Here is a 23,602-nt window from a genome sequence, read left to right as displayed (position 1 = left end):
GCGGGGCGCTGGGGCTCCGGGCAGCGCCATGGGGCCCCGGCGGGCGGCGGGGGGGTGACGCGGGGCGGGCGGGGGGGGGGGCGGCGGGGCCCGCGAGGGGCCCCGCGCTGCCCGCCCCGGGCCCTGCCGCGGCGCCCGGGGAGGGGAGAAGGCAAAGAAATTGAAGATTTGGGGCGGCCGAGGAGGGGGGGGGTGGGGGGGGTGGGGGGGGTGGAAGCACCGCCACCATTATCCGTCCCCGCTCCGAAAGTCGCTTCCCCGCCTCCCTGCCGGAGCCGGAGCCCGGGCGGCGGCGGGGCGCGGAGCGCCGGAGGAAGTGCGGGGTAAAAAAGAAAGAGAAACAAGCGGGCAGGGCTTGCCCGGCCGCGGCGGAGCGGCCATCTCGGCTGGGAGCGGGGCCGCATCCATGGAGTTACCGGGCGGGCGCTCCTAAGGAGGGCCCGAGCGGCGCGGCCCCGGCAATGACACCAGATTGAGCCGCCGAGGGGGCTCTCCCGGCCGGGTACTGCGGGAGCATCCCCCGCCCCCGCCTCCTCCCGCCTGTCACCCCTGAGACCGGCGCAACTCCGGGCGGACACTCCTGGCCAAGGTAAAGGCTCGGCGGGGTGGCGGCGGGAGCAGGCTGGGTTTGCAGCGGATGGTTATTTTGCAGCTCCCCCTGGTTTTGCTGTATTTATGTCTTTTTATTTTCTTTTTTTTTTTTTTTTTAATTTCTTTTTTTTTACCCCCCTCCCTCCCCCGACTGCCGGGCGGGGGATGTGCAGCATTCCCGGGGCGGATGGCGCACGGTGGTCACTCTCCTTTGGAAGTGCGGGAGGGAGGCGGCGGGGACGTAAACAAGAACTTTTCAAGGCTCGGTTCGCCGCTTCGCCCCTTTATTCCCCGAATTAATGACTGCGGCAGCGGCCCCGCGCCCTGCCCTGCCCGCTGGGAGAGGAGGGGACGGCGGGTGTCCCCGCGGGGCCGGGGCGGGCGGCGGGGGCTGTGCGGGCGCAGCGCGGGGCTGGGCAGCGCGGGCGGCAGCGGCGGGGCCGCGGGCGCGGAGCGCTGCGCGGGGCCGGGATGGCGGTGCCCGGGGGCGTGGCGGCTGCCGGCTCCCGCCTGCCCTCCCCTTCCTCCCCCCTTCCCTCTCCACCGCGGGGCTTTCCCCGGCGTCTTCCCCCCCCCCCCCCCCCCCCCCCGCGCCCGACGCTGGGTCCCGGTGTTGCCGGGCCCGGAGGCACCGCCGCTCCCCCCACCCCCGCCACGGCGTGAACCGCGCTCGAAAACATCCCGCGTTCCCCCCGGGCAGCCCCCCCTTCTTTCCCCGGCCACCTCCCCCCTGCTCAGGCTCCCTCCTGCATCATTCGGGGAAGCCGGCGGCGCCCCCGCCGCGCTCTGCCCCTTCCCCACCTGCCGAGGCGCTTCCCGGTCGGGATGCAGGGCTGGGAGCACCCCCGGCTGCCCCGCGCCCGGGGTGGGAGCAGCGAGCTGCAACTTGGGAAGCGCTGCAAAGGCGGGAGGCTGCTGAATTAATTGTCAACCTCGATCGCAATTAGGGGGGGAAATTATCTTTTTCCGTACCTATACATTTCGAGCGCTTTTTGAGTGGGAAGAGAAGGATGCTGTGGCATTCACAGGGAAAATTCTCAGTGCCTTCTGAGCCCCCACAGTGAAAATTGGTTGAGCAGGGACCCTCCGACCGCTTGGACATTTCTAAGAGGAGATTTTGCTTGGAGGGAAAAAAAATTATCTGATCTCAGCCTTCTCCCCAGGGGTAAGGAGCCCGGCTTTCAGGAATGGTTTTTGACCTTTAAGCATTTATTGGCTACTGGGGTTAAAATAAGCTTGAGATAGGAGTAAAAATAGCTTGCAGAAAGGTTAAATCGAAGGTTAAATTTGTTTTTCTTAGGAAAATTGAGGCTGATGTTCAAAAATGTAGGCTTGGAGCAAAGGATGGAGGGTACACGTTAGGGGGTCTGTAGGCAAGGAGATGCAATTCCTTTAAAATATTGATGGCTGCTGAAGTGTTTGACTCCCAAGTTCTGAAAGTTGGTGGGTGGGTGGTCCTTCAGATCAGGTCTGGTCTTTACCTTTCTGTGGGTTTTCATCTTTCACGAAGATTGGAGTGTCCGTAGCTCCTGTTGATTTCCTCTGAGTTTTTGATACTCAAGAGACCTGACCTGCAGGATGGGGCAGCCGGCTGTGGGCATGGAGCTGTGCCCGGTGTCCCTTCTCATGTCCTGTGTCCCTGCCTGCATCTTCCCCCACGAAGGCAGGGGTGGCCTCAGTGCCCTCAGTAACCTTTCTGATTACCTGTGCTCTGTCTGGGCTTGCCAAAGATAAAATAGAAAATTAGAAAGTAACGAGTCAGAAGAGGCATGTAAAGTTATGAATGTGAGTAGTAAAGCAAAAAAATCCCCTTGTAGATGTAGAGAAAGGCAAAGCACAGGAAGTAAACGAGGGCTTGTTTTGTTTTAAATTGAAATGAGATTAAATTTTGCCCTGGGGAGCCAAGACAGCAGAGTTTGTATGGAGGAGAGGAGGGATGGCTTGCTCCTCACCTGGGCACCTGAGCTTTTGCTGGAAAGCTGGGGCTGGCAGCTGCCTGTAGAGGTGAGGGACAGACGAGCCCCGGCAGGCAGGGACAGGCTCCTGTTGCCCAGATGGTTGTTCTAGGTACCAGAATCCTGCCCTTTAGCATTTACACTTTGCAGGGCTACCAGGGATGTTAGGAAGAGCTTCCTCCCAGATGTAGGGGCTGAGTACCATGATTTGCTGCAGGTCTTGTTGGCCCTGCTGCTGTGCGTCCTTTGGTCCTAAAGTTTGTTCTTCTGTTACTATGAAATTGGGGCTGTGCCAATTTGGGGGGTGCTGCTGCTCTCTCAGAGCCTCCCGTAGCAGCACTTGGCTCCAGAATTTCTTCATGGGAAAAGGCAATGGGACAAGGACAACACTCCCACGGTGTACACACTGGGATGTTCCAGCCCTCCACCCTTTTTATTACGCTTTCTAACAACTGGCTGGTGTTCTAGACGGAGGAAAAAACAGGTTTAAGGTGGAGGGGATGGCAGAGGGGATGCGCCGGGAGCACAGCCCCACGGCTCGGTGTCAGCCAGCGGGCACAGGCGCTGGCACGGGGCCGGGACGGGTCCCCGGCGCGGGGTCGGTGACCGGAGCCGTGTGCGTGCCGCTGGGGGCACTATGTTCTGTTTGTGTTCCTATTTCTGGGCTGGAAGAACAAACAGGGAAGTGGTTTTTCTGCAGTCTCATTGCAGCTCAAACAGAGCACATCATTCAGCCGGTGTTGCTCACAGCGTCAGAGGTGACAGTGCGGGGACCGAGCGCGGCGCATCCCTCAACCTGCGGGGAGGCTGGGAAGAGGTGACGACCAAATTTGTTTTTTCCCCCTGCAACTTACGCAGGTTTCTGTGCCTGTTCCCTGTGGAATTGGGGAGCACAGACATCTATGAATTTCTCTATTTGCTTGCCACAGTTCAGGATGGTTTTTCTTGGAAACAGTGGAAACAGCCTCTGCACAGGGTGCTGGGATGCTACTAAAATTCTCCAAATCCCACATGGACTTGATGTGCAGAAGAGTTTGCAGGGAGCTGGGAAACATCAGGGGGTTTCCCAGAGCACAGGGCTGGTGGAAGGGTCTGCAGAGAAAGATTTCTGTACTAGTTGAAGGCTGGATGAGGCATTTCAGTTTAGTGTGGATGGGAGTGGGTGCTTGTCTCTGGCAGTGTGCCCAGCTGAGCTCAGGATCTGGGCAGAGGCATCTCTGTGTTCCAGGAGTAGTTGCCTTCACCTCTCAGAGGTTGCATGGGCTGGGCAAAATTGCATTCCCAAGAGCTCCTCTCCAACCTTCCCCTGCTGTGAAGCAGGCCAGCCTCAGGCCATCATCTCTATTTTAACACCTATGGTGGTGCTCATTTGTCCGAAGACATAGTGATTTACATTTGTTTAGGCTGATGAAGGGCCATCATCTTCCTTGGTTTAGCATTTATCTGCCTTTCTCTGCTTGAACAATGGCAATGCTAAACATGTGTTAGTTTGCAAGCAGTTCAGTTTTTGGTTTCCAGGCTTAGCCAGGGCTATGCCTGTGGATTTGAGTTGCAGACACTTCAGGGGGATGTTCATTTGTTTATAAAAGAAACCCACATCTGTTTCTGTTTGAATTTTTTAAGCAAGCCTACATAGAAACCTTTCACTTGGTTTCTGGCTCTGTAAAAACTAGATTTTGGGCCAAGTTTGACCTAACAGTGACCTTTTCAAAGTATTACAAATTTTTTTGGTATTTGTTTATGACTTTATTAATAATGCCATGTGGGGAATGGGTCAGTTAAAGGTGAAATTAACTTTCAATGTAAACAAGAGATTAATTTTGGAGCAGAGGCCATATTTTGTGGGGACTTAAGTAGCTTACCAGCTGAATTGCTCCTGGAGCTCTAGCCCTGGGAGGGATGTGGGGAACCACCCCCGGTTGCCAAAAGGGCACCATCAGCCACCATCAGACTTTATAACTCTGGGATACAGATGGGGAAATGGCCCAATTACCCTGCTACAGTAAATTCCTCTGTTAAGTGCCATGCGGTTTACTACTGTTTGGCTGCTCAAGATGACTCCCTCAGAAAACAGCATCTTAGCACGGCCTGGAATGTAACCATTTTCTGGGATGGCCTGGTTTTAGCCAAAGCTTTTGCTCCCTTCAGGCACACAGTACCTTGTGTGCCATTCCCTGCCCAGCCTTTCAGTGCTGCTGTTCAGAGATGTCCATACTTCGCTCAGGCCAAAATTTCATTCAGAAATTTAATGCAGTTTGGTTTGGAGGATGCCATCTTGCACCCTGCCAGACAGTGGCAAAATGGTTTACTGAAGTACAGACACTATTTTTACCTGCAGTGTGAACCACTTCTGTATGTGAATATCAATTCATCTTGTTATGTAGTGGGTGTGTTAATTCTGCAGGCAGCTGTAGGACTGAAGCAGGATGCAGGGACCAAGTTCAGTTAGAGAGATGATGAGTGCATTGCCTCATATATATCAGCTGAAACCAGTGCCAGCCTCCTTCTACCTGTGCTGGGCATTGATTTGTAAAGCTTTTCCCCTGCCTTGGAAGGAGAGTGATGTCAGTGATGCTGTCTTGCTGTAAAAGCAAAGATGGGAAACCTGGGAAATGTTACTGGCTATCAGAAGCATTCCTTTGCTTCAGCTCAGGTGTCTATTTTCCTTCTCTTGGCTTTGGCTTATTTAATCTCTGTGATTTGGAACTCCAGAATCAATAAAAGCATTGCTTTGTGCTCCAAATGTCTGTTTGCCACTTCAGACCAGTAGGAACCAGTTTAAAAGGTTGAGGTAGGATTTTCACTGAAAGTAAGTAAGCTGCAGTTAGAGCTATCTTAAATTTCATTTCCCCCAAGCAAAATCAAATGACTACTTGGAACAAGGCTGGTTTAATAATATCTGTTTCCCCTTGAATCATCAGGGGAAAAGTATTGATACTGCCATACTGTTTGAAAGTGTTTTAAGTCACATTTTGACAGGGCAATGCCGTACCACAAAACTGGTAGTTAACATGTTCAATTTATTTTGTAGTATTTTCCCTTATAATGCTGTGATAGCGCATATATTGTAAAATACAGCTATTACAAGGTTTTTATATGCTTATGTGGACCATTTTTTTGTTTGTGGGGAAATGTCATGCTCTAGCTTGCTGTCCCAGTCTGTGTGTTGCTTGGATCTGCTGCAACCAAACCACACAAACCCAGTGTTTCATTATCATTCTCACATTTATAAGCAATAGTGGGTATGACATATGAACACATTCAGATTCTTTGAAAATATCTCAGAAAGTACTAGGAAGATTTCCATGAGGTTAAGATTGTTTTTTGTGGATGTATTTTGGCTTGCAGCCTGTTGGATAGTTGTCTGGGCCACAGGTACCCCTTTCCATGCATAGCTGACCAAGCCCTGTGTTAGCCATGTTGATCATCCACCAGCCACATGCCACATTGGTAAAATTTGGATCTTCCAAAGTTAAAGTAGCTTTCTTTTTTTTTTTTTTTTTTTTTTTTTTCTTCCTGAAGCATCTACTTTGAGTTCTGAGTGCTTGGTTCAGGAGAACCTGCACTCCTGTGGCTTGTTCAAAGTCTCAAAGCAAATCAATCAGCTGAGCTTGAAACAGGTCTCCTCCTCAGTGCAGTGGTGCCCACTGCTGTGATTTCAGCTCTGAGAGGATGGAGAAGTCATGGCAGCTGTGCAGAAGCCATTTGCTCTCCCTCAGGAGCTCTGGTGCCAGCCTGGGGGGGCTCCTGGCAGGGCAGTGTGCAGTGATGGGAAGTGCTTCAGGCTGGCCTGTGTGACAGATACTCCCAAAGTCTTCAAAGAAGTAGATACCAGCTGAATAGGAGGATGGGTCAGAGGGTAAAACCCCAGGCTTGAGGTACAGGGGGTTCTGTTCAGCTCCGGGATGCTCGTACTTCCCCCTGCAGACATACCGAGAGTGTGCAGTTTCCATTCTCCTGTCTTTACACTTCTCAACTTTGCAGCTCGGACGGGTGGTTCACAGGACATCTTTTCTGCCATCCAACAGCACCACAGTCCCTGGTAGGGCATCCTCTGGTCCCTGTTGGAGCTTCCTCCCTTGGCTGTGCTCTTGCAGAGGAAGAGACATTTGGATGCAAATCCTGGGTAGACAAATTTCCATGCAAAGCTGAGTGATCCAGATGCAAACACTGTAACTACTGGGAGTGGGAAAAGCTGGTAGAAAGACAATTAAAGTTTTTTTAAAAATCCATGAGAATTGTTTCCTTCCACTTTTTTATAGCCTCTGTGTAGCCTGTCCTGAGGGTGAGGACTGACTGGTGCTGGGGTGAGAGGGTGGGCAGATATTAAGATAGCAGTGCTTTGGTGCTGAGATGAGTTTTCTGGACATGAAGTGTAACATTCAATTTCTTTTGTTACAGATGGAAGAAAAACGACGCAAGTACTCAATCAGCAGTGATAACTCAGACACCACTGACAGTAAGACCTTTAATTTAAAGCTTTGAACAAGATTCACCTCCAGCAGTCAAAATGCTTGAATAATTACTTTACAAAGAGTGGAGGGAACTGCATTTATTGGGAAGTCTCTGCACAATGGATAGTGTACAGGGCTGGGTTTGTCAGAAATGCAGCAACAAGCTGATATCAATTTATTTAAACACTTGGCTGTGGCTCCTCTTAACTGATGAGAGTGTCTCCCTCGTGTGAGGAGTCTGGGCAGGGAGAGCTGCTGCTTGCAGATCTGCTAGTGAAGCAGCAAACACCCTTTGTAGATGAGCTGTCCTTTCCTGTGAGCTGCAGCCTGAGACTAGTTTGCTCTTGGTTTGGGTTGTACCAGGGGAAAGGGGACTTTTTACTGGAGTCAGAGTAAAACTGGAGCCACGTTGTTCCCTTCTTGCAAACTGAAGAGTGATGTGGGAAAAGGGATGAGGCTCAAGCCTGCAAAACTTGCAAGCCCACGCTTGCTTTTCAACATCTACCTCACTTCATCCTCATTCAGGAAGGCACAGAAGCCTGTGTTCAACAACAAACATGTGCAAATGTGCTGAATTTTGGCTATAAATAGAGCACTCTCCCACTTATCCCAGGGTTTCACCTGCTGCAGACATACTGCAGTGCCTTGGTGTTCAGTACCCTCAGGGCACCAGCCTAATCCCTTGTCTGGACTCTGGAGTTTCTTACTAGTTGCTCTTGGTTTCTTACAAATGTCACAGTAATTTCATCTGGGCAGTGCTGGGAATTTGCTCTCCACACTTTACAGGATCTGGCTGCTGGAGATCGGAGAACGAAAGGGACTTTACTAAAGACACTGAACTTCTGGGCTTTTTCCTAACAGGATGATGGAGAGATTACAGGGGGTTATGGAAAGGCTGATCTTGCTGGGTTTGGCTGCTGTTCCCACAGCTTCAGCCAGAAAAATTGTCAGTGTGAGTGGGGTTTGCACCACAGCTCCCAACAGGAACCTGCTGTTTGGCTGCCAGCAGGGACCCCCATTCTGCTGGAGCCCTGGGGGACCTGGGGGCTGAGCTGTGCCTACAGAAAGGGTTTTAGGCTCTGTCAACACCATTTGCTTCTCGTAAACTGAAACATCTATGTCTCAGAAAGGGGTTTGTTTTGGAAGCCATGCTCCAAACTTCCCGTTTCCTAATCCCCTGATGCTCAAAGGCTTATGGAGCCGAGCTGTGCTCACTGGCCTCACTGCCTTTTGGGGCTAAGGCATCTTTAATCATGGTATTAAACAACATGGCCTTATCTCTATGGGGCTTGGATATTTATGCTGCAGGTTGATATCTAAGCTGTTGACAAATGCTCTCCTGCAGGATAGTTGTAAACAGAGAGGTGACCTTCTTTTTCATGCCTCTGCCAGGAAAGGGTCATTGTGGTGTGTTATCCAAGCCTGTATAGCTGTAGCATCACACTGTAGCTTGAGAAGAGGGGGAAAGGTGGAAATTGGTGGCTGATCTGTCCATGAAAGCTGTGGAGCTGTTGCTTCTGCACTCTTGGAGCAGCTTGGTGAATAAAGCAGAGTGTCCATGGGGCTCCAGCATAGGGATGTCTGCTCTGGGCTTTGTCTACACAGTCCTGTTACATTCTTAAATGGTATAAATAATTTCATTTATATAGAACCCTCTTTAATAACATCTGGCCTGACACATCAAAAAACAAGCTGTCTTTTGGGAAACAGGTGATGCCCCCACATTTGGTTTTCATTTTGTGAAGTACTAGAAAGTGCAAATAAAGAATACAGGCTGAGCTGGTGCCTCTTCCCCTGCCAGGAAAAATAGGCATATGAAATTTACCTGGGCCTGAGCTGGTGGAAGAACAGATGTTTCCAGCTGCAGTGGTACCACAGCCTGATCCCTGAGTCAGCTCAGCTCCTGGCCAGAGCCCTTCCCGAGGTAGGGAAGGTACATGTACATGACTCCATCATGTTTGGATGTCACTTATGTGCACAGTGATGTTTCCTCCTATTTAGCCCTCCAAGAATAAAATCAGTGTTAAAGAGGCTAACTGTTAGTTATTTTGTTGCAGTGTCACAGAAACATTTTTATATACTGGAGTAGGGAGGGGCTGTCCTATACAGAAGACTGAACTGTCATCATTATTACACAGAAATTCCAATAATCAATTTGTTATTTATTGTTAACAAATGCAGTCTTACATTTAAGTGGTAATGACACAAATGGGTTGGAAATAAAAATCAGTGATATGGTGGTTCCTGCACATTTCAGGCTTTAGCCACCCTTCCTTTTTGGTGGTGGCAGCAGTGGTGAGGATACTGTACAAAAAGAAGCCATGTCAAGGTATTATTCCATCTTAGTGCTGACCCAAGGTGTTGGTTGATGCTGGAGCAGTGGGGCTGGTGACAAAGGTAAGGAAAAGCTTTGACTCTTTCCCGGGTAACCTGTCTCGGTTGCCTCATTGCAGGTCACACCACATCCACCTTCAGATGCTCCAAAATTCCGAATACCAAATCCCCCTGGTCACGGCAGAAGGAGAAGAAGCCCTCTGAGGTACGTGTGCTTTTAGGCTTTTCCCTGAAGAGAGTTTTCCCATGGGACTGTGCTGGCCCAGACGTGGCAGCCAGCGTGCCCATGGCTGTCTGTGGGCAGTAGGTGCCAGGACAAGATATTGCTGAGAGCCCAGAGCCCGTGCTGCAGAGCCACGACTCCAAACAGCACTGTCAACCCCAGCTCTCCTGGGGAGGGAGCTGATGGGGATGCACCATGAGCATCTCTGGTGAAGGGTGGGGGTCCTTGTGCCTTGTGCCCATTCCATCCCTATTGAAGTGGATTTTATTTGGAAGTTAAGTTTGGTGGGACTGGGAGGTCCTGCAGTACTGGGGTGTCTGCGTGCCAAGATCTCCTGGTTTGGGTGCCCTCCTGGGTGCCCTTTTATTAATGGCACGGGTCACAGCACTGATGGCAGGGGAGGGTGATGTGAGACTCCTCCCCTGAACAAGTGGGAGGCATGGAGAGCTGAAATGAGAGACAGCACAGCTGAGTTGCAGATTGTGTTGTGTTGTTTTCCCCCTGTCACGGGGCTCAAGGACATTACGCTGAGGCCATCGGTGTCAGACCTTGCTGCAGGGTTTCCCCTTGCTGGTGTGGGCAGTGCTGCCCATTCTGGGGACACTGCCCAGGTTCACCTGCTGGCTCTGTAGTGCAGGGTCTGGGCCTTGGGTGGGAGGAGCTGTTTGTCCCCAGGACTGTGCTGGAAGAGGTGGTGCTATGTCCTGTTTTCCTTACGTGCCTCAGATACATTTCCACTAGCCATGGAAACTATACCAGGCATGAGCTGCTGTTGTAGCAACTGCAGTGTTTGGCAGTGGTCATCTTCATTTCAGCAGCGGTGTGAGCAAAGCCAGAGGGATATTGTTCTCACATTCCCTTGCCTCTTGACTGAGGTCTGGAGTCAAGCAGTGCTAAGTTTAGAAGCAGATGATGAAGCTGGCATGGCTCATGTGAACTCACCAAGTCCTCCCCATTTCACCTCTCCTCATGCTGTGGCCTGGTGAGCACAAAGCTCTGTAACATCCTTCTTTTGCATCAAGCTGAGTCGAGATTTTGAGGTTTTCCTGTGGTCACTGCCTGAATTACAGCTGCACTTGGTTCTTACAGCTCTGACAGGTCTACATTGATGTATCTGCTGGCAAAGGGCACAGACTGAAAAAGTTGAAGTTATTTGTGTCTTGGATAAAGAGAGGGACTGGAAAGCTGTTACTACCAGCTGAGTTAGTTGGAAATACTCCAGATAACAAGAACCAGGGGTGCAGGTGTCACTGACTGCTAACAAGGCTATTGGAAAATCGAGTATTAGCACCGGTAATGTTGGGTTTTGGCTATAGATGTGTCTCTCAGTGTGGGTGAGGGAGATTTCTGTGAGCTGAATCCTCCTTTGGAAAGTGAAGCATTTTGGGCATCTCCTCCTGTGGCACCATTACCCCTCTCAGAAATAACTGCCCATCCCTGAGCTTGATGTGTCCATAAAGGCTTTGGGTGAGCCCTTCAGGTGCTGTCAGGAGTCCCTGCCACAGAGATGCCTCATGTTAGATGTGAGAGGATGTCACTCATGTCACAACAATGTCATATAGGTACCACCCTGCTGCTGCCCACTAAAATCCCACTCCAAGAGTGGGGCATCTTTCTGCCTCACTGGTGCAGACACTCTTTTGTCTTTAATATGAGTTAATTTAATCAGCCATCTAAGATTTTGCCTGACTATTACTGAATGTAAGACCAGGATTCCAAGTGAAAATGCTTCTGGACTTGATGGTAAGACCTGGATCCAAGTTGCTGCTCTACAGCAGCTGGAGTGAAAACTAGATCTTAGCCCATGGCACCTGGGGACAGACATCAGATGCCTGCAGAGGGCTCATCCCTCTGCTTACTGCTCCATTACCACCAAGCAGGGTTCTCAGTGAAATGTAGCTGTGGAACAAATGAAGTGGAGCAAAAGCTGAAGAGTGCCCAGCTTAGCAACAGTTGGGACAGAAAGTGAACCTCTGTGGCTTATCTGAACTGAAACTCCAGGGGAATTTGGGGAGGTGATGTCTGGTTACTCCAGCTGGAGTTTGGCCAGGATGAGCAAGCTGACAAACTGTTTTTTACCAAAGCATGGTGGGCACACAAGCAGATGGAGCAGTCCAGATCTCAGCTGTGCTCCCCTCACCATGCACTGCCCCTGCACTTGCTGGTGTCTACATCTGCTGGAAGCCAGTGCCAGCTGGAACTCAGGGGTCAGGAGATTGTTGGAGGTTGGATGTAGTATCACCCCAAGACCTGCAGCAGTACAGGGAGATGGTTTGGAGGTCACTCCAGTATGAATTTCCTCTCCAACAGCATCTTCCAAGCTTTTCCATGAGTGACCGAACTTCTGCTGTTCCTGTGAGCATCCATGAACCCGTCTGGTCCGTGTGTGGGACCTGCTGCTTGTCATCTGTGAAGCACTGTGGGGTTTGGCAAATCCTCCCAGGAACACTGGGGGATTTCAGGCATGGACTGGGACAGGCATCATGTCCTGTAGGAGCAAGTACTGAGAAATGTAAAACACAAACTACACCACTATCAAACTACTTCACATGAAATAGTGTATCACCTTTTCCCTTGTCCATCCTGCTGAGGATGGGATCCACAGGAGAATAAACTGGAGAGCGGGATAGATGTATTAGCAGATATTGAACCCCCTGCTAGTTTGGGTGTGGACACATATATTCAAACAGTAACTCGGACTCCAGGTTTGCACATGGCTTGTAGCTTTATCAGGAGCTGCAGTGGGTGGATGTCCTGAGGATGGCCATGCTGGTGGGTGGGCTGGGGAAACAGGGGGTTCATGTGTGTGTGGACTCACCAACCTTTGCAGCCCTCCAAGTCACATCCCTGTTTTTCTGGGAGCTGCTGTCCCAGAGAAACATGCATTCCTCCTGACAATCCGGGCAGGAGAAAAATATCAAAAGCATTAGTGTTACATAGTTATTAGTCAGGTCAGGGGGTGATGTTTATTATGAAAGACTCTGTGAGACAGGATTAACTATACACATTAAAAACCATCCAATACAAGGCATCTGGAAAAACAAGCTTCTTAACATGGAAAAGTACTGAGCTGTTTGTAAACATCCGCGAAGGGGCCATTGCCAGGGAGGGTGATTATATTTATCTGTGCCTGTCACGGGGCTCTGCCCAGGCTCTTTCCTGACTGTCCCAGGCACCAGGCCTCTGTCTTGGCTCTCTCACTTGCAGAGGTGACAGTTGTCCTCCCCTGTTCTTTGCCTGTGCAGCAGAGCCTTTGGGGCTAAAACCTGATGCTGATGTGCCCTGGGCATGGCTCTGCTCCACTGCGTTGCTTGAATGCAGAGGATGAACGTTGGCAGCTGCCAACAGCTTCTTGCATCTGCAGTGATAGCAGTACCAATCTGGTGATTTTAATTAATCTCATTAGTGCTTGTTTGTCTCTTAACTTGTCTGCAAATGGAGCTTGGTGGCTGGTACCAGTCTCCCTGGGTCCCTGCAAGGAGCTGCTGGTCATGCTCCCCACCCTGGGAGCTGGAAGGAGGGAATGCTCGCTTAGGTTATCCCTGCCATGGATCTGAATCTGCAGCAGGGAATCAGATATGCCTGAAGGATGGATTTCTGCTTCTGTTAGTGGCACATTAGTGCAATCCTGCCTCTGGCTCTAGAACTACTGGGGATGTGAGCACAGGCCTTGCTGGTTTGATTGCAGTCATCAAGCCTCTCTCCTGTTTCTGACAGGGAACAGTTGTCAGTGTCTAAGGAGAGACTCTAAGATCAAGGCAAGGGTGTAATGATAGTCGCTGGTTCTGTCTGCCAGCTCCTGGCCATCAGCAGCCCGGGGACTCCCTTGGATGCTGCCTCTGAGTCACTGCCTTAGCTGCTATGTTAGTCATTCCCTCCAGAGCTATTTGAGATCCACAGTGCTCACCTGCTCTGCTGGAATACATTTTGGAGGGACAAAAGCCTGCTTTTTCTGTGCAGAACACCTGCCTGCCAACCCCCCAGCCGTCCTTTCTCAGCTGAAGAGCCCTGCACAGTCTCAGCTGTGCTGTGCAGGTGCTCTCATCCCACCGGACATCCTTGTTGCCCTTCTCCCTCTCTCCAGACCTTTGGGAGGCAAGGGGACTGCAGCTGCAGGCAGGGCTCAGGATGAAGGGGAAGCCACAAATTTATACAATTTATATTATTTTCTGCTTGCCTTGTTTAGATACTACTTCCGTGTTTTGAAAGACACCTTTTTGTATCTCTTTAAAAGGATTTAACTTTTTTCCATTCTAAAAAGGAGTTCTTACTGCATCAGATCATGTTTTTTAACTCCTCCATTAGGTGTATATAATGACCAGTGCAACGTGAATTTAGTTCTTGTACTCTTCCATGCTTGGAGAAGAGCTTTAATGGATGTGGCCAAGCAAGACTGGACATGCTTTTATGGGGCTGGATGGGGAGAAAGTCCCTCTCTGTTGAAAGGTTTGACTGCAGTTTGGCTTTGTCAGTTTTCCCTTGCCAGCATGGGGATAACAGATTAAAACCACTGTCTTCTGAATGCTGAGATGGGCTGGACAAAAATTCTCCTTGTTCCTATTTTGAGTTCTGTTGTTCATTTAACATCCAGCAGTTCATGAGGAAGCAAGACCAGATGAAGAGATAGGAGGCTGGCTCCCAAATGGACATAGGAGTTCAGAATTTCTTTCCTCACAGGCAGATAATACCTAGTTGCTCACACACTCTTGGCATAGCCACATTTCAAAACCTTGCTACTGAGTATCGACACTCCTCTCATTTGGAAAGGGCTGGAAAAACATGATAGAACAGCAGGGATGTAGGACTGGGAGGTCCAGAGGGGAAGTGGGGTGAGGCAGCCAGGGCTGCACTGACAGAGGTGCCATCTCAAGCTGATATCAAGACAGTTTGTACAACCAAAACCTATTCTCAGGGGTCCCATTGTTCCCGTTGTTTTTTCTCTCTCTAAAAATCCTTGTGACTCATGAGCTATAACAAACAATTTTATGCTTGAGAGAGTGAAGGGCTAACAGAGCTGGCTGGAAATGAGGAGGGAGTCCTGCAAATGAGGCAGCTGGAGACTTCCCTGGTCCCAGTGTGGATGGAGGAAGGTGGTTATGGCTGGGGTCAGCAGGAGTCAGCTGCCAGGACTGCAGTCAGGGAGGGAAGAAAGTGTTGAGCCAAAACCTGAAGAAAACTTGTTATCTCAGTGTCAGGAAGCAGCCCCACACCCTGCCTGGAGTGACCTGCTGCTGCCCCTGCTTGGGAGCAGCGCTCGGAGCACCCACCGCCTCTGCTTGCTGTGGAGGGGACATCACTGTGAGATTGTGTGTGGTGCTGTGCGTGTGAGGGTCATCACTGTCAGCTACCACGTGGGTGTGAGGACATCAGGGAGGATTACTGGTCTGTTGAGTGATGGAGGGAGTGAATTCAAAGGTGAGATCTCGGATTCAGGCTGTGACCATGCTTTCTCACCTCTCCTGCCCACCCTCACCCTAGTGAGCACGGAGTTTTCTGCATGCACTTCATTTTGAGCTCAGCTCTTCTCTTCTCTTCTCTTCTCTTCTCTTCTCTTCTCTTCTCTTCTCTTCTCTTCTCTTCTCTTCTCTTCTCTTCTCTTCTCTTCTCTTCTCTTCTCTTCTCTTCTCTTCTTCTCTTCTCTTCTCTTTCTCTTCTCTTCTCTTCTCTTCTCTTCTCTTCTCTCTCTTCTCTCTCTTCTCTTCTCTTCTCTTCTCTTCTCTTCTCTTCTCTTCTCTTCTCTTCTCTTTTCTTCTCTTTTCTCTGCTTCTCTTCTCTCCTCTTCACTCTGTTCTTCTGTTCTCTTCTCTTCTCTGCTGTTCTCTTCTCTTCTCTTCTCTGCTCTTCTCTTCTCTTCTCTTTTCTTCTCTTCTCTTCTGTTCTCTTCTCTTCTCTTCTCTTCTCTTCTCTTCTCTTCTCTTCTCTTCTCTTCTCTTCTCTTCCTCTTCTCTTCATCTTCTCTTTCTCTTCTTCTCTCTTCTCTTCTCTTCTCTTCTCTCTCTTTCTCTTCTCTTCTCTTCTCTTCTCTTCTCTTCCTCTTCTCTTCTCTTCTCTTCTCTTCTCTTCTCTTCTCTTCTCTTCTCTTCTCTCTTCTCTTCTCTTCTCTTCTCTTCTCTTCTCTTTCTCTTCTCTTCTCTTCTCTTCTCTTCTCTTCTCTTCTCTCTTCTCTTCTCTTCTCTCTCTTCTCTTCTCTTCTCTTCTCTTCTCTTCTCTTCTCTTCTCTTCTCTTCTCTTCTCTTCTCTTCTCTTCTCTTCTCTTCTCTTCTCTTCTCTTCTCTTCTCTTCTCTTTCTTCTTCTCTTCTCTTCTCTTCTCTTCTCTTCTCTTCTCTTCTCTTCTCTTCTCTTCTTCTTCTCTTCTCTTCTCTTCTCTCTCTCTCTCCTTCTCTTCTCTTCTCTTCTCTCTCTTCTCTTCTCTTCTCTTCCCGCACCTTCCCTTCCCCTTCCCTCCCCTTCCCTTCTCCATTGTGTACCACTGCTTTGCAGTGTGGAGTGCTTTGGAAGGAGTTCTTTTCACTAAAACTTTTTTAGTTTTTTAACTTTTAGGGACAGAGATGTTACTGTGTATTAAAAAAACCCCATCCTGGGACTTGAAGGAGGAGGGACTGAGCTTATTCCTCTGCCCCAAGAGCAAGGTCTGAAAGCTCCAAAGTCAGATGGGTGCAGATGCAGGGGAAAATGTGTAACACAATTCCTGCCAGCTCAGTAAGCCTGGTGTGCAGAGACCTGGCCTGCTGGAGCCCATCTGTGTTGGGCTGAGCCACCTGGTCCCTCTGGATGTGTTTTCTCCTGGACTGGTTTGCAGCAGGCGCCTGGAGCGCCCGTGCTGGGGGACGCCGAGGCCACGCCACCTCGCCAGGCGTGATCGGCTGTGCTGGATCTGGCACAGCAGTCCCTGGGCTGGCTGCTGCTTTAAAAGCTAATTAAACCCAGTGCTAGACAAGTGTTTCTTTTCATTTTGATTTAAAGCCTAAAACAGATCCAGCTCATTGGCTCTCACCCAGGAGCTGGTTTCGTACAAGTGGAAAGTCATTACCACGGGATCCACGTTTGGTGTTTTTGGGTGGGTTATTTGGGGCAAAGGGGATATTTGGCAGGCTCAGACCTACAGTACAGTCACTGGAAAAGCCAAGTCCTTGACAGAGCACATGGAGTGGGAACTGGATGGCAGGGAGATCGTTGGGCATTTATAGGGGTTTGAGAGTGAATCACAGAGCCTAGAAATTGATGTGAGAATTGCATGGAAAGGTGGTGGAGAGGCTCTCAGAGGGGCTGGATGGTGATGGGGCAGAGGCAGAGAAGGAGGAGAATGCTGGAAAGCAGCGTAGCCTGGGAGTCCTTAGCTAAGGGAGGGATAGGGAGCAGCATTTCTGATGCCTCATGGCAATGTCCATTGTCCTTCCTGTTGTGGCGAGGCACTGTGTGCCTTGGCATCTCCCAGGGGTATGTGTTTTTTCTGAGGTTGTCCAGGTGTTGGACAAATTGATGCTGGTCCATGGAGAGCTCACAGAGATGCCTCACAGCTGTCACAGGGCACAGGGAGAGGCTGCAGGGCTGTGTCCAGTGGGAGAAGTAGCAGATCCTCGCCAGGGTGGAGCAGCTGATGTATAAGGTGCCAGGAGCTCAAGGAAGAGCCGAATCCAATCCTTGCCTTGCTGGTTTCTGCCATACCCACAGGAGCATCCTTCCAGTGCCAGCCAGATTCAAGTGACACATTGGGATGTGAACATCAGGGGATGTGAACATCTGAGGATGTTACATTTAATTAGCTCAGGGATTTTTTTTTATATTTTTGAGGAGTAAAAGCAATTCAGCTTTTGCTTCAAAATAGCAAATTACAGAAACTCCAAAAATACCGACATATTGTTGGGGAGCACCATGGCTGCACAGCCACACCGACCCAGTGTGGACTCAGTGTCGGTTTCATTTGGAAATATGAAGGAAGAAATATCCTGGGATTTTGAAATTTCTTGTTCTTTTTCCCTGTCTTTAAAGCTGACAGTAACAAAGGGAGAGGCTGGCCCTGGGCACTGGTGCGATGCGTCTCTGAGCATCACTAAACCTCCATGAGGTTCCTGAGCAAGCAGAGGTAATAAAGGAATGTCTTGGTTCGGCCTTTATCCTTAATGGCAGATTGATAGACAGTAACTCAGATTCCATTCAGGACTGAAAGGGAAGGACAGAGCCTGGCCAGGGCTGTGGTGGTGGTGGGGGGAGCGGGTGCAGGGCAGCAGACAATCTGTCAGCTCCCACGGCCCAGGAGAAACAGTAAACACTCCTATTGAGGGAAAATTGCTTGTTTTCTGGTACCCAACTTTTTCTTCATCGCCAGGTCCTCAGTTCATCAGTGCCCAATTTATCCTTTATTTGGTTTTCATAAATAATTCAGAAGAGTTTGAGTAGAATAATTGAGTCTTTTCCCAACCCTAATCCCAGACAATTCAAAACAAAAAGACATTTAGATTACAATTTGAGCATATTAGCTGTTGGGAGATTTCCAGACAACTGATCTGCTTTCCTTTACAATTTCTGTACTGTTCTATCATTTCTAAAGTGTTCTGCTTTGATAGTTAATAATTTGAGCATATCCAGTACTTCATGAAAAGACAGAGGCGTCGCTGTGATAAAGTAGGGGCGCATGTGCTGCCGTCGGATGGGTGAGCTTATCTGTTTTCCAAGAAGGACTAAATAAATGAAGTAGTGAGATTGCAAATCCAGCCTGTGATGTGCCTTATCTTCAGGGAAATAGATACAATCGTGCTTATTTGGCTTAAAATTAAAACTAAGCTTCTGTGCTGATGCGAGCTGAAAAGCCAGAAGGGATGGATTTGGGGAAGACTTAATGCAGGAGAACACGAGCCTGGGATCTGCACCATGCAGAGGGGAGAAATTATACCAAGGGCTGGTCCCATTGCTGTGCAGGCTCCTCTGTCTCCCTCTTCATCAGTAGGTGGAGAGTGTTGGGCCAGGATTTTGACACTGTTCCATGGGTTCCCAGCCCTGGTGTTACTCCAAAGAGACAGGGCTTGTCACCTCACTGCTGTCACCTGGTGCTGACCTAGCAAAAGAAAATGAGGATCCTTAGCTTGGGGTGCAGCTCTGGGAAGGCCACAGCTGCTGTGGGTGCCTGGGGAGGCCTCAGGGCAGGGTGATGATGTGTCTGGACCCTCCCAATGGGTGGTTGTCCTGGAAAGGGCAGTCTCATGTTCTCCATTGCTCTGGAGTTGGCTGCCGGGTCTGTGCACTGAGGTGAAGGCAGGAGCATGGTGCTATGCTGTCCTGCACTGCCAGCACTGCCCTGAGCAGCTTCCTGGCAGAATTGGGTGTATTTGCCTGCATGAAAGAGGGATGCAATGCTCCTGCACCTCACAGCATCAAAGGAGGCGTCCTCAGGAGGGAGCTGGGCTGGCACAAAGCGGGGAGGATGCTCACGTATCAGCAGGATCCAGTGCAGGCCATTCAGAAAAGCTTTTTGGTGCTGTGCATCTTTGGAAACCATTCCTGCTTGGCTTTGCCCACAAACCCCAAGGGCATGTAGTGTTTCTTTGAAACAGTACTATCTGTAACAGTATTGTGCTGTTGCCAGGGGAAGGCTAGATTGAATATTAGGAAAAAGTTTTTCACTGTAAGGGTGGTTAAGCACTGCCACAGGTTGCCACGGGCAGTGGTGGAATCACCATTCCTGGAGGGAGTTAGAAAGACATGTGGATTTGGCTCTTGGGGGCATGGTTTAGTGCTGAACTTGGCAGTGCTGGGTTGACAGTTAGACTTGCTGATCTTGTAGGGCTTTTCCAACTTTAATAATTATGTAGTTCAATAATTGTACGGTGTTGTTGGCCAAGCAGGGAGATGGCACTGCCCCCCATGGTGGCCTCAGCCCTGTGTGGTTCAGGCACAGGGGAGCTCTGAGGAGTGAGGGATTACCCAGGTTCATGTTATCCTCACTGGAGCTGGGCACTGAAACTGGGTTAAGGGGATGTTGTTGACCCAGGCTGTGGCCTGTCAGCGCAGGGCTGTCAAGAACAGTGTGTATTTCTACCCTTTATTTTAGAATACACTCTACAGTGAGATTCCTGTGCTTGTTTGGATACACAGACCCACACTTCTGGGGGGACTATGATGTCTCACATATCCCTTCTCATGTTTAATTAATGCCTGTCTTAATTTTTTTTTTTAATTTCCCACACTGGCAGTGTGTTAAAAGGTTACTGTGGTGTCTGTAACCATGTCTTTGTAGCACACAGAGACTTAAAGGACACTGATCTTTCCAAACTGAGCTGACTGTAATACATAGGCTGTTAATTATTGTTTGTTGAGGGCTGTTCCAAGACTGTGTCTGACCAGCTCAAATCAGGTTGATATAGACATAGTCAAAAATGTCTCCAAGCAGCTGCATCAGGAGGAAAGTACCAGTAAAATTCAGAGGTCCCAACATAGCAAAGGTTGTTTATATATTGTATTTAACTCTAATTGGGTTAGCAGCTGAGACTCTGAGGATTAAACAAACTGACCTAAATACTGGTCTCAGTGGTCTTAGTTAATGTCTAGTTTCCTGCATTTCATTTGCTTTGGGTTCACAAATACTCTCCAAAGCGTGTTATCTTTGTATCAAAAAATGTAAAACTCTACTGTATTATTTCTTGTGATTCTGACAAAACAATTCTTATTTGAAGAACAGACTATGAAGAGATATAATAATATCTGAAGAAAACACCTGATCCATCCCAGCCTTGTGGAAGGAATGCAGAAGTAGCAGGGATGGAGTGAGATGGTGTCCAGGCAGGATTGCTGGCACTGGCAGATATTATTCCAGCTAATAGCAGATGGTACAGAGGAGAAATCATCCATTTTCATTTACAATTTATTTTTATGCTGCAAGAGGCAGGAAGGATTGCTCGAATCATTGCTGTCAGGCAACCCTCTGGAAGGAAAACCTTACTTACCGTGAGGGATATTTTTAGAATGAGTTTTTAATCCTTGTGAATTGGGAGAAGATGCTGCAGGGCCAGGAGTGAGATGGAGAATGAGACCATTCACTGACTGAAGGACTGGAGGATTTTCCTACAGGAGGGGACCAGGTTGGTCTCACAAGGGGTTTATTGAGTCAGGAAACATCTGTGTTTGTGGATGTATAAGCAGCATCTAGATCACATTTTAGCTGGATAATTTCTGTCTTCAGCTTTTGCCTGTCCCTGTTCAGAGCAATGAGGTGATGTGATGGAGACATGAAAGTGCTTGGGGCAGTGAGGTGACCTGAAGGGGACACTAAGGTGCTCAGGATGGTGAGGTGACATGAGGAGGATATGAAGGGGCATTTTTCTGGGGCAAATGGCTCTGTGTTTCTTCATTCATGTCAAGAACATCATTTTCTCGTGGACTGTGAAGGCCAAATGTGGAAAAGCCCAGTTGCTGTACATCCCTTGGCATTTGGAGTAGATTTGTGTGGCTGTGCTGAAACCATCAATCCCCTGAGATAAAGCAGCCTGTTTCTTCTGTTTAAAACTAATTTTTGGTCTGCATCTTGTCCAAACTCACACCCTGTGGCTGGATTTCCTGACTGCCCAGTATAGGGGACCTTTGAGGGGTTGCAGCTGCAGGGCTTGGGTTCTTGGCACTGCCTGGCTGGAGGGGAGTCCCTGCCATGTTCTCCTGCCCAAAACTTAGCCTGCAGGGCCTTAATTTGACAGCCTGAAGCCACTCCACTGGTGATGCAGAAGCCCTCTGTGCTGTCCCTTGGGGGCAGTTTCCCAAGGACACCCTCCCTCAGCACGTGTGCCCAGCCTCTGCTAGACCTCTGCACTCAGTTTGGGTTTTTCCTGGTGCAGGTTTTCCGGACGGATCTGATAACAGCAATGAAGATCCCTGACTCCTTCCAGCTGAGTCCTGATGAGTACTACATCCTGGCTGATCCGTGGAGGCAGGAGTGGGAGAAGGGTGTCCAGGTGCCAGCAAGTGCCGAGGCCATCCCTGAACCTGTGGTCAGGTAAGTCAGCAGCGTCTCCTCCATCTGCTTCTGTCCATGGGGCCCCCTCTGCCTGGTGTCCTCTCTGTGGGCTTCCCTCTGCCTTGGTGGGGTGCACACCATCTCAGAGAGCACATAAATGTGGTGCTCAGCATTCTGGGCTTGCACAGGGATGCACGGGGACCTCCCCCCACATCCTGAAAGGTCCCTCTCATGAGTGGCTTTTTTTGGGCAGTGGCCATCTGGGACAGCTCCTTGTTTGCTCTTGTCAAGATCTGATAAAATCAAAGGAAGGATAAAAAAATAACAACAGAAAGCTGTGCAGAATGCCAGCCTCTGCCTGGCTGCTTGATGCTTCTCTGTTGAGGAGCATGTGGTTGTACTGCTGCTATTTTATGGTAGGGGAACAGGAATTGGCCCTTAAATTAAAAACTTCCCTCTTTACCATGTTTGTGCTGGAGACGTGCTGGGCATGCTGAGATTCAGGGCTTGGGAAAAGGAGCCCAGCAAACAGAGAAGCATCTCCCAGACCTTGTAGAGGTGACGTCTGTCAGCAGAGATCAGGGCTCATTAGCTATTTTAAAATAGGGAACTGAGTTTTAAAATAGACACTTAAACAGCTGCTCAGGCGAGAAGGAAACATGGGGGAGCTGCTACTCCCTTGACGTGTGCGGGGGATTATCCCAGGGCAGTGGCCAAAGCTGCGGGGGAAAGGTTGGTGCTGCCAGTGGGGGAATGGAAAAGGCTGGGAAGGGACGCCAGAACTTGCAGGGTCGGACCTGAAAACTTTCAGGATCCGACCCAAAAGTCTCCCCCAGGGTTTACAGGAGCTTTGCATCTCTCGTGTGTTCCCTTTGTGATGTGTGACACCCTGTGTGCATCCTGCATGAGCACTCACGAAGATCATGCCAGGATGATGCTGGGGCTGCTCATGGGAGCAGGGTGGCTGCAGGGGGATGTGTTTTGCCAAACGATTTGGGCACGGAGCAGAGGCTGGTGGAGGCTCTGCTTGTCCCACAGCAACAGCAGCTGCTGCTGCTGCAGCTGCCGACCCCGCTTCTGAAATAAACTTTTGTGTACGCTCCCCTTCCTCCCCCGGGGAAAACAGAGAAAGAAATGAAACTTTAATGAGTCTGAACACATCAAAAGGGAAGTTGTAAAGGGGGCTGTTGAGTTGATTTAATCCTTGGGAAAAAAAAAAAAAGCAACAACAAAAAAAAAAAAAAAAAAAAAAAAAAAAAAAAAAAAAAGAGAAAGGAAAAAAAAAAGCCTGTATGTGAAATATCTTTTTTTAGTTGTCTTTGATAGCTAACCACAGGCTGGCCTCACCAGTGCTCTGCTTCCCAGCTGAGGGCTCGTGCCGTGGCTATTTCCAGCTGAAAAGTGATAGCTTGGCACTGCCTGGGCTGGCAGTGCCCATGCAGAGCCGGCAGTGCTGCTTTCCAGCAGTGGGATTTGGCATCCCAGACCTCACAGCCAGGGGCTTCTGGAGTGCTGGAAATGTGCCTCTGTGCTTGTCTCCAAGCCCTTGGATTTGGGGGTCCTGGAGCAGCTCTGCTGCATGTTTTCATACATGGATATTCCTAGATCAACACCTGGAACAGGTCATTCCCTCCCAGGTCCCCATCCCACTCTGTCCTGCTCTGGCACCCCATCACTACAGTGATATGGGTACTGTCCCCCTTTGGTTTCTGGAGAGAGACATCCTGGTGCTGCCCACTCACCTTGAGTGTCAAGTTTCACTTCCAGTGTCAGGTTATCCTCTGAAGAGTTTCCTAATTCTTGGGATCATTTTGCTTGTTTGATTATTCTCAAAATTGGCACTTTTCCATAATCCTTGATGAATTGCCTTCTCAAATAGCTCCAGCTCTTTCTTCAGTACCTCAACATTGTTTTGAGTTCAAGCCTTGCTCTACAAAGAGTTTTATTTTTAAAGCAACAGATATTAGAAAGAAATTCTTCCCTGTGAGGGTGGTGAGGTGCTGGCACAGGTTGCCCAGAGAAGCTGTGGTTGCATCTCTGGGAGAATGGCCAGGCTAGACAGGGCTTTGAGCAATCTGGTCTAGTGGAAGGTGTCCCTACCCATTG

At 49.5% G+C, this 23,602-nt stretch overlaps 1 protein-coding gene across 3 annotated transcripts in view; it reads left to right on the top strand.

Moving 5' to 3' along the window:
• Positions 1–209: 209 nt before the first annotated feature.
• JADE2 (jade family PHD finger 2) overlaps positions 210–23,602 on the top strand; it is a 72,530-nt gene continuing 49,137 nt past the window's right edge. The window contains exons 1-4 of one of the 3 annotated variants that reach the window (XM_005523505.3): positions 210–589; positions 6,948–7,005; positions 9,454–9,539; positions 21,378–21,535. In XM_005523505.3, the coding sequence (XP_005523562.2) occupies positions 6,948–7,005; positions 9,454–9,539; positions 21,378–21,535 (302 nt within the window). In that variant the 5' untranslated portion in view covers positions 210–589. Of the gene's footprint in view, positions 590–3,342; positions 3,364–6,947; positions 7,006–9,453; positions 9,540–21,377; positions 21,536–23,602 lie in introns of those variants that run through there. The other 2 variants (XM_088063491.1, XM_014253173.2) reach the window with 2 other exon arrangements.

The sequence above is a fragment of the Pseudopodoces humilis genome, chromosome 17 (genome assembly GCF_049639895.1).
Source record: "Pseudopodoces humilis isolate 2021_Gansu_Grassland_sample_001 chromosome 17, ASM4963989v1, whole genome shotgun sequence".
Taxonomy (NCBI): domain Eukaryota; kingdom Metazoa; phylum Chordata; class Aves; order Passeriformes; family Paridae; genus Pseudopodoces; species Pseudopodoces humilis.
This window is presented reverse-complemented; position numbering and strand designations above follow the sequence as displayed.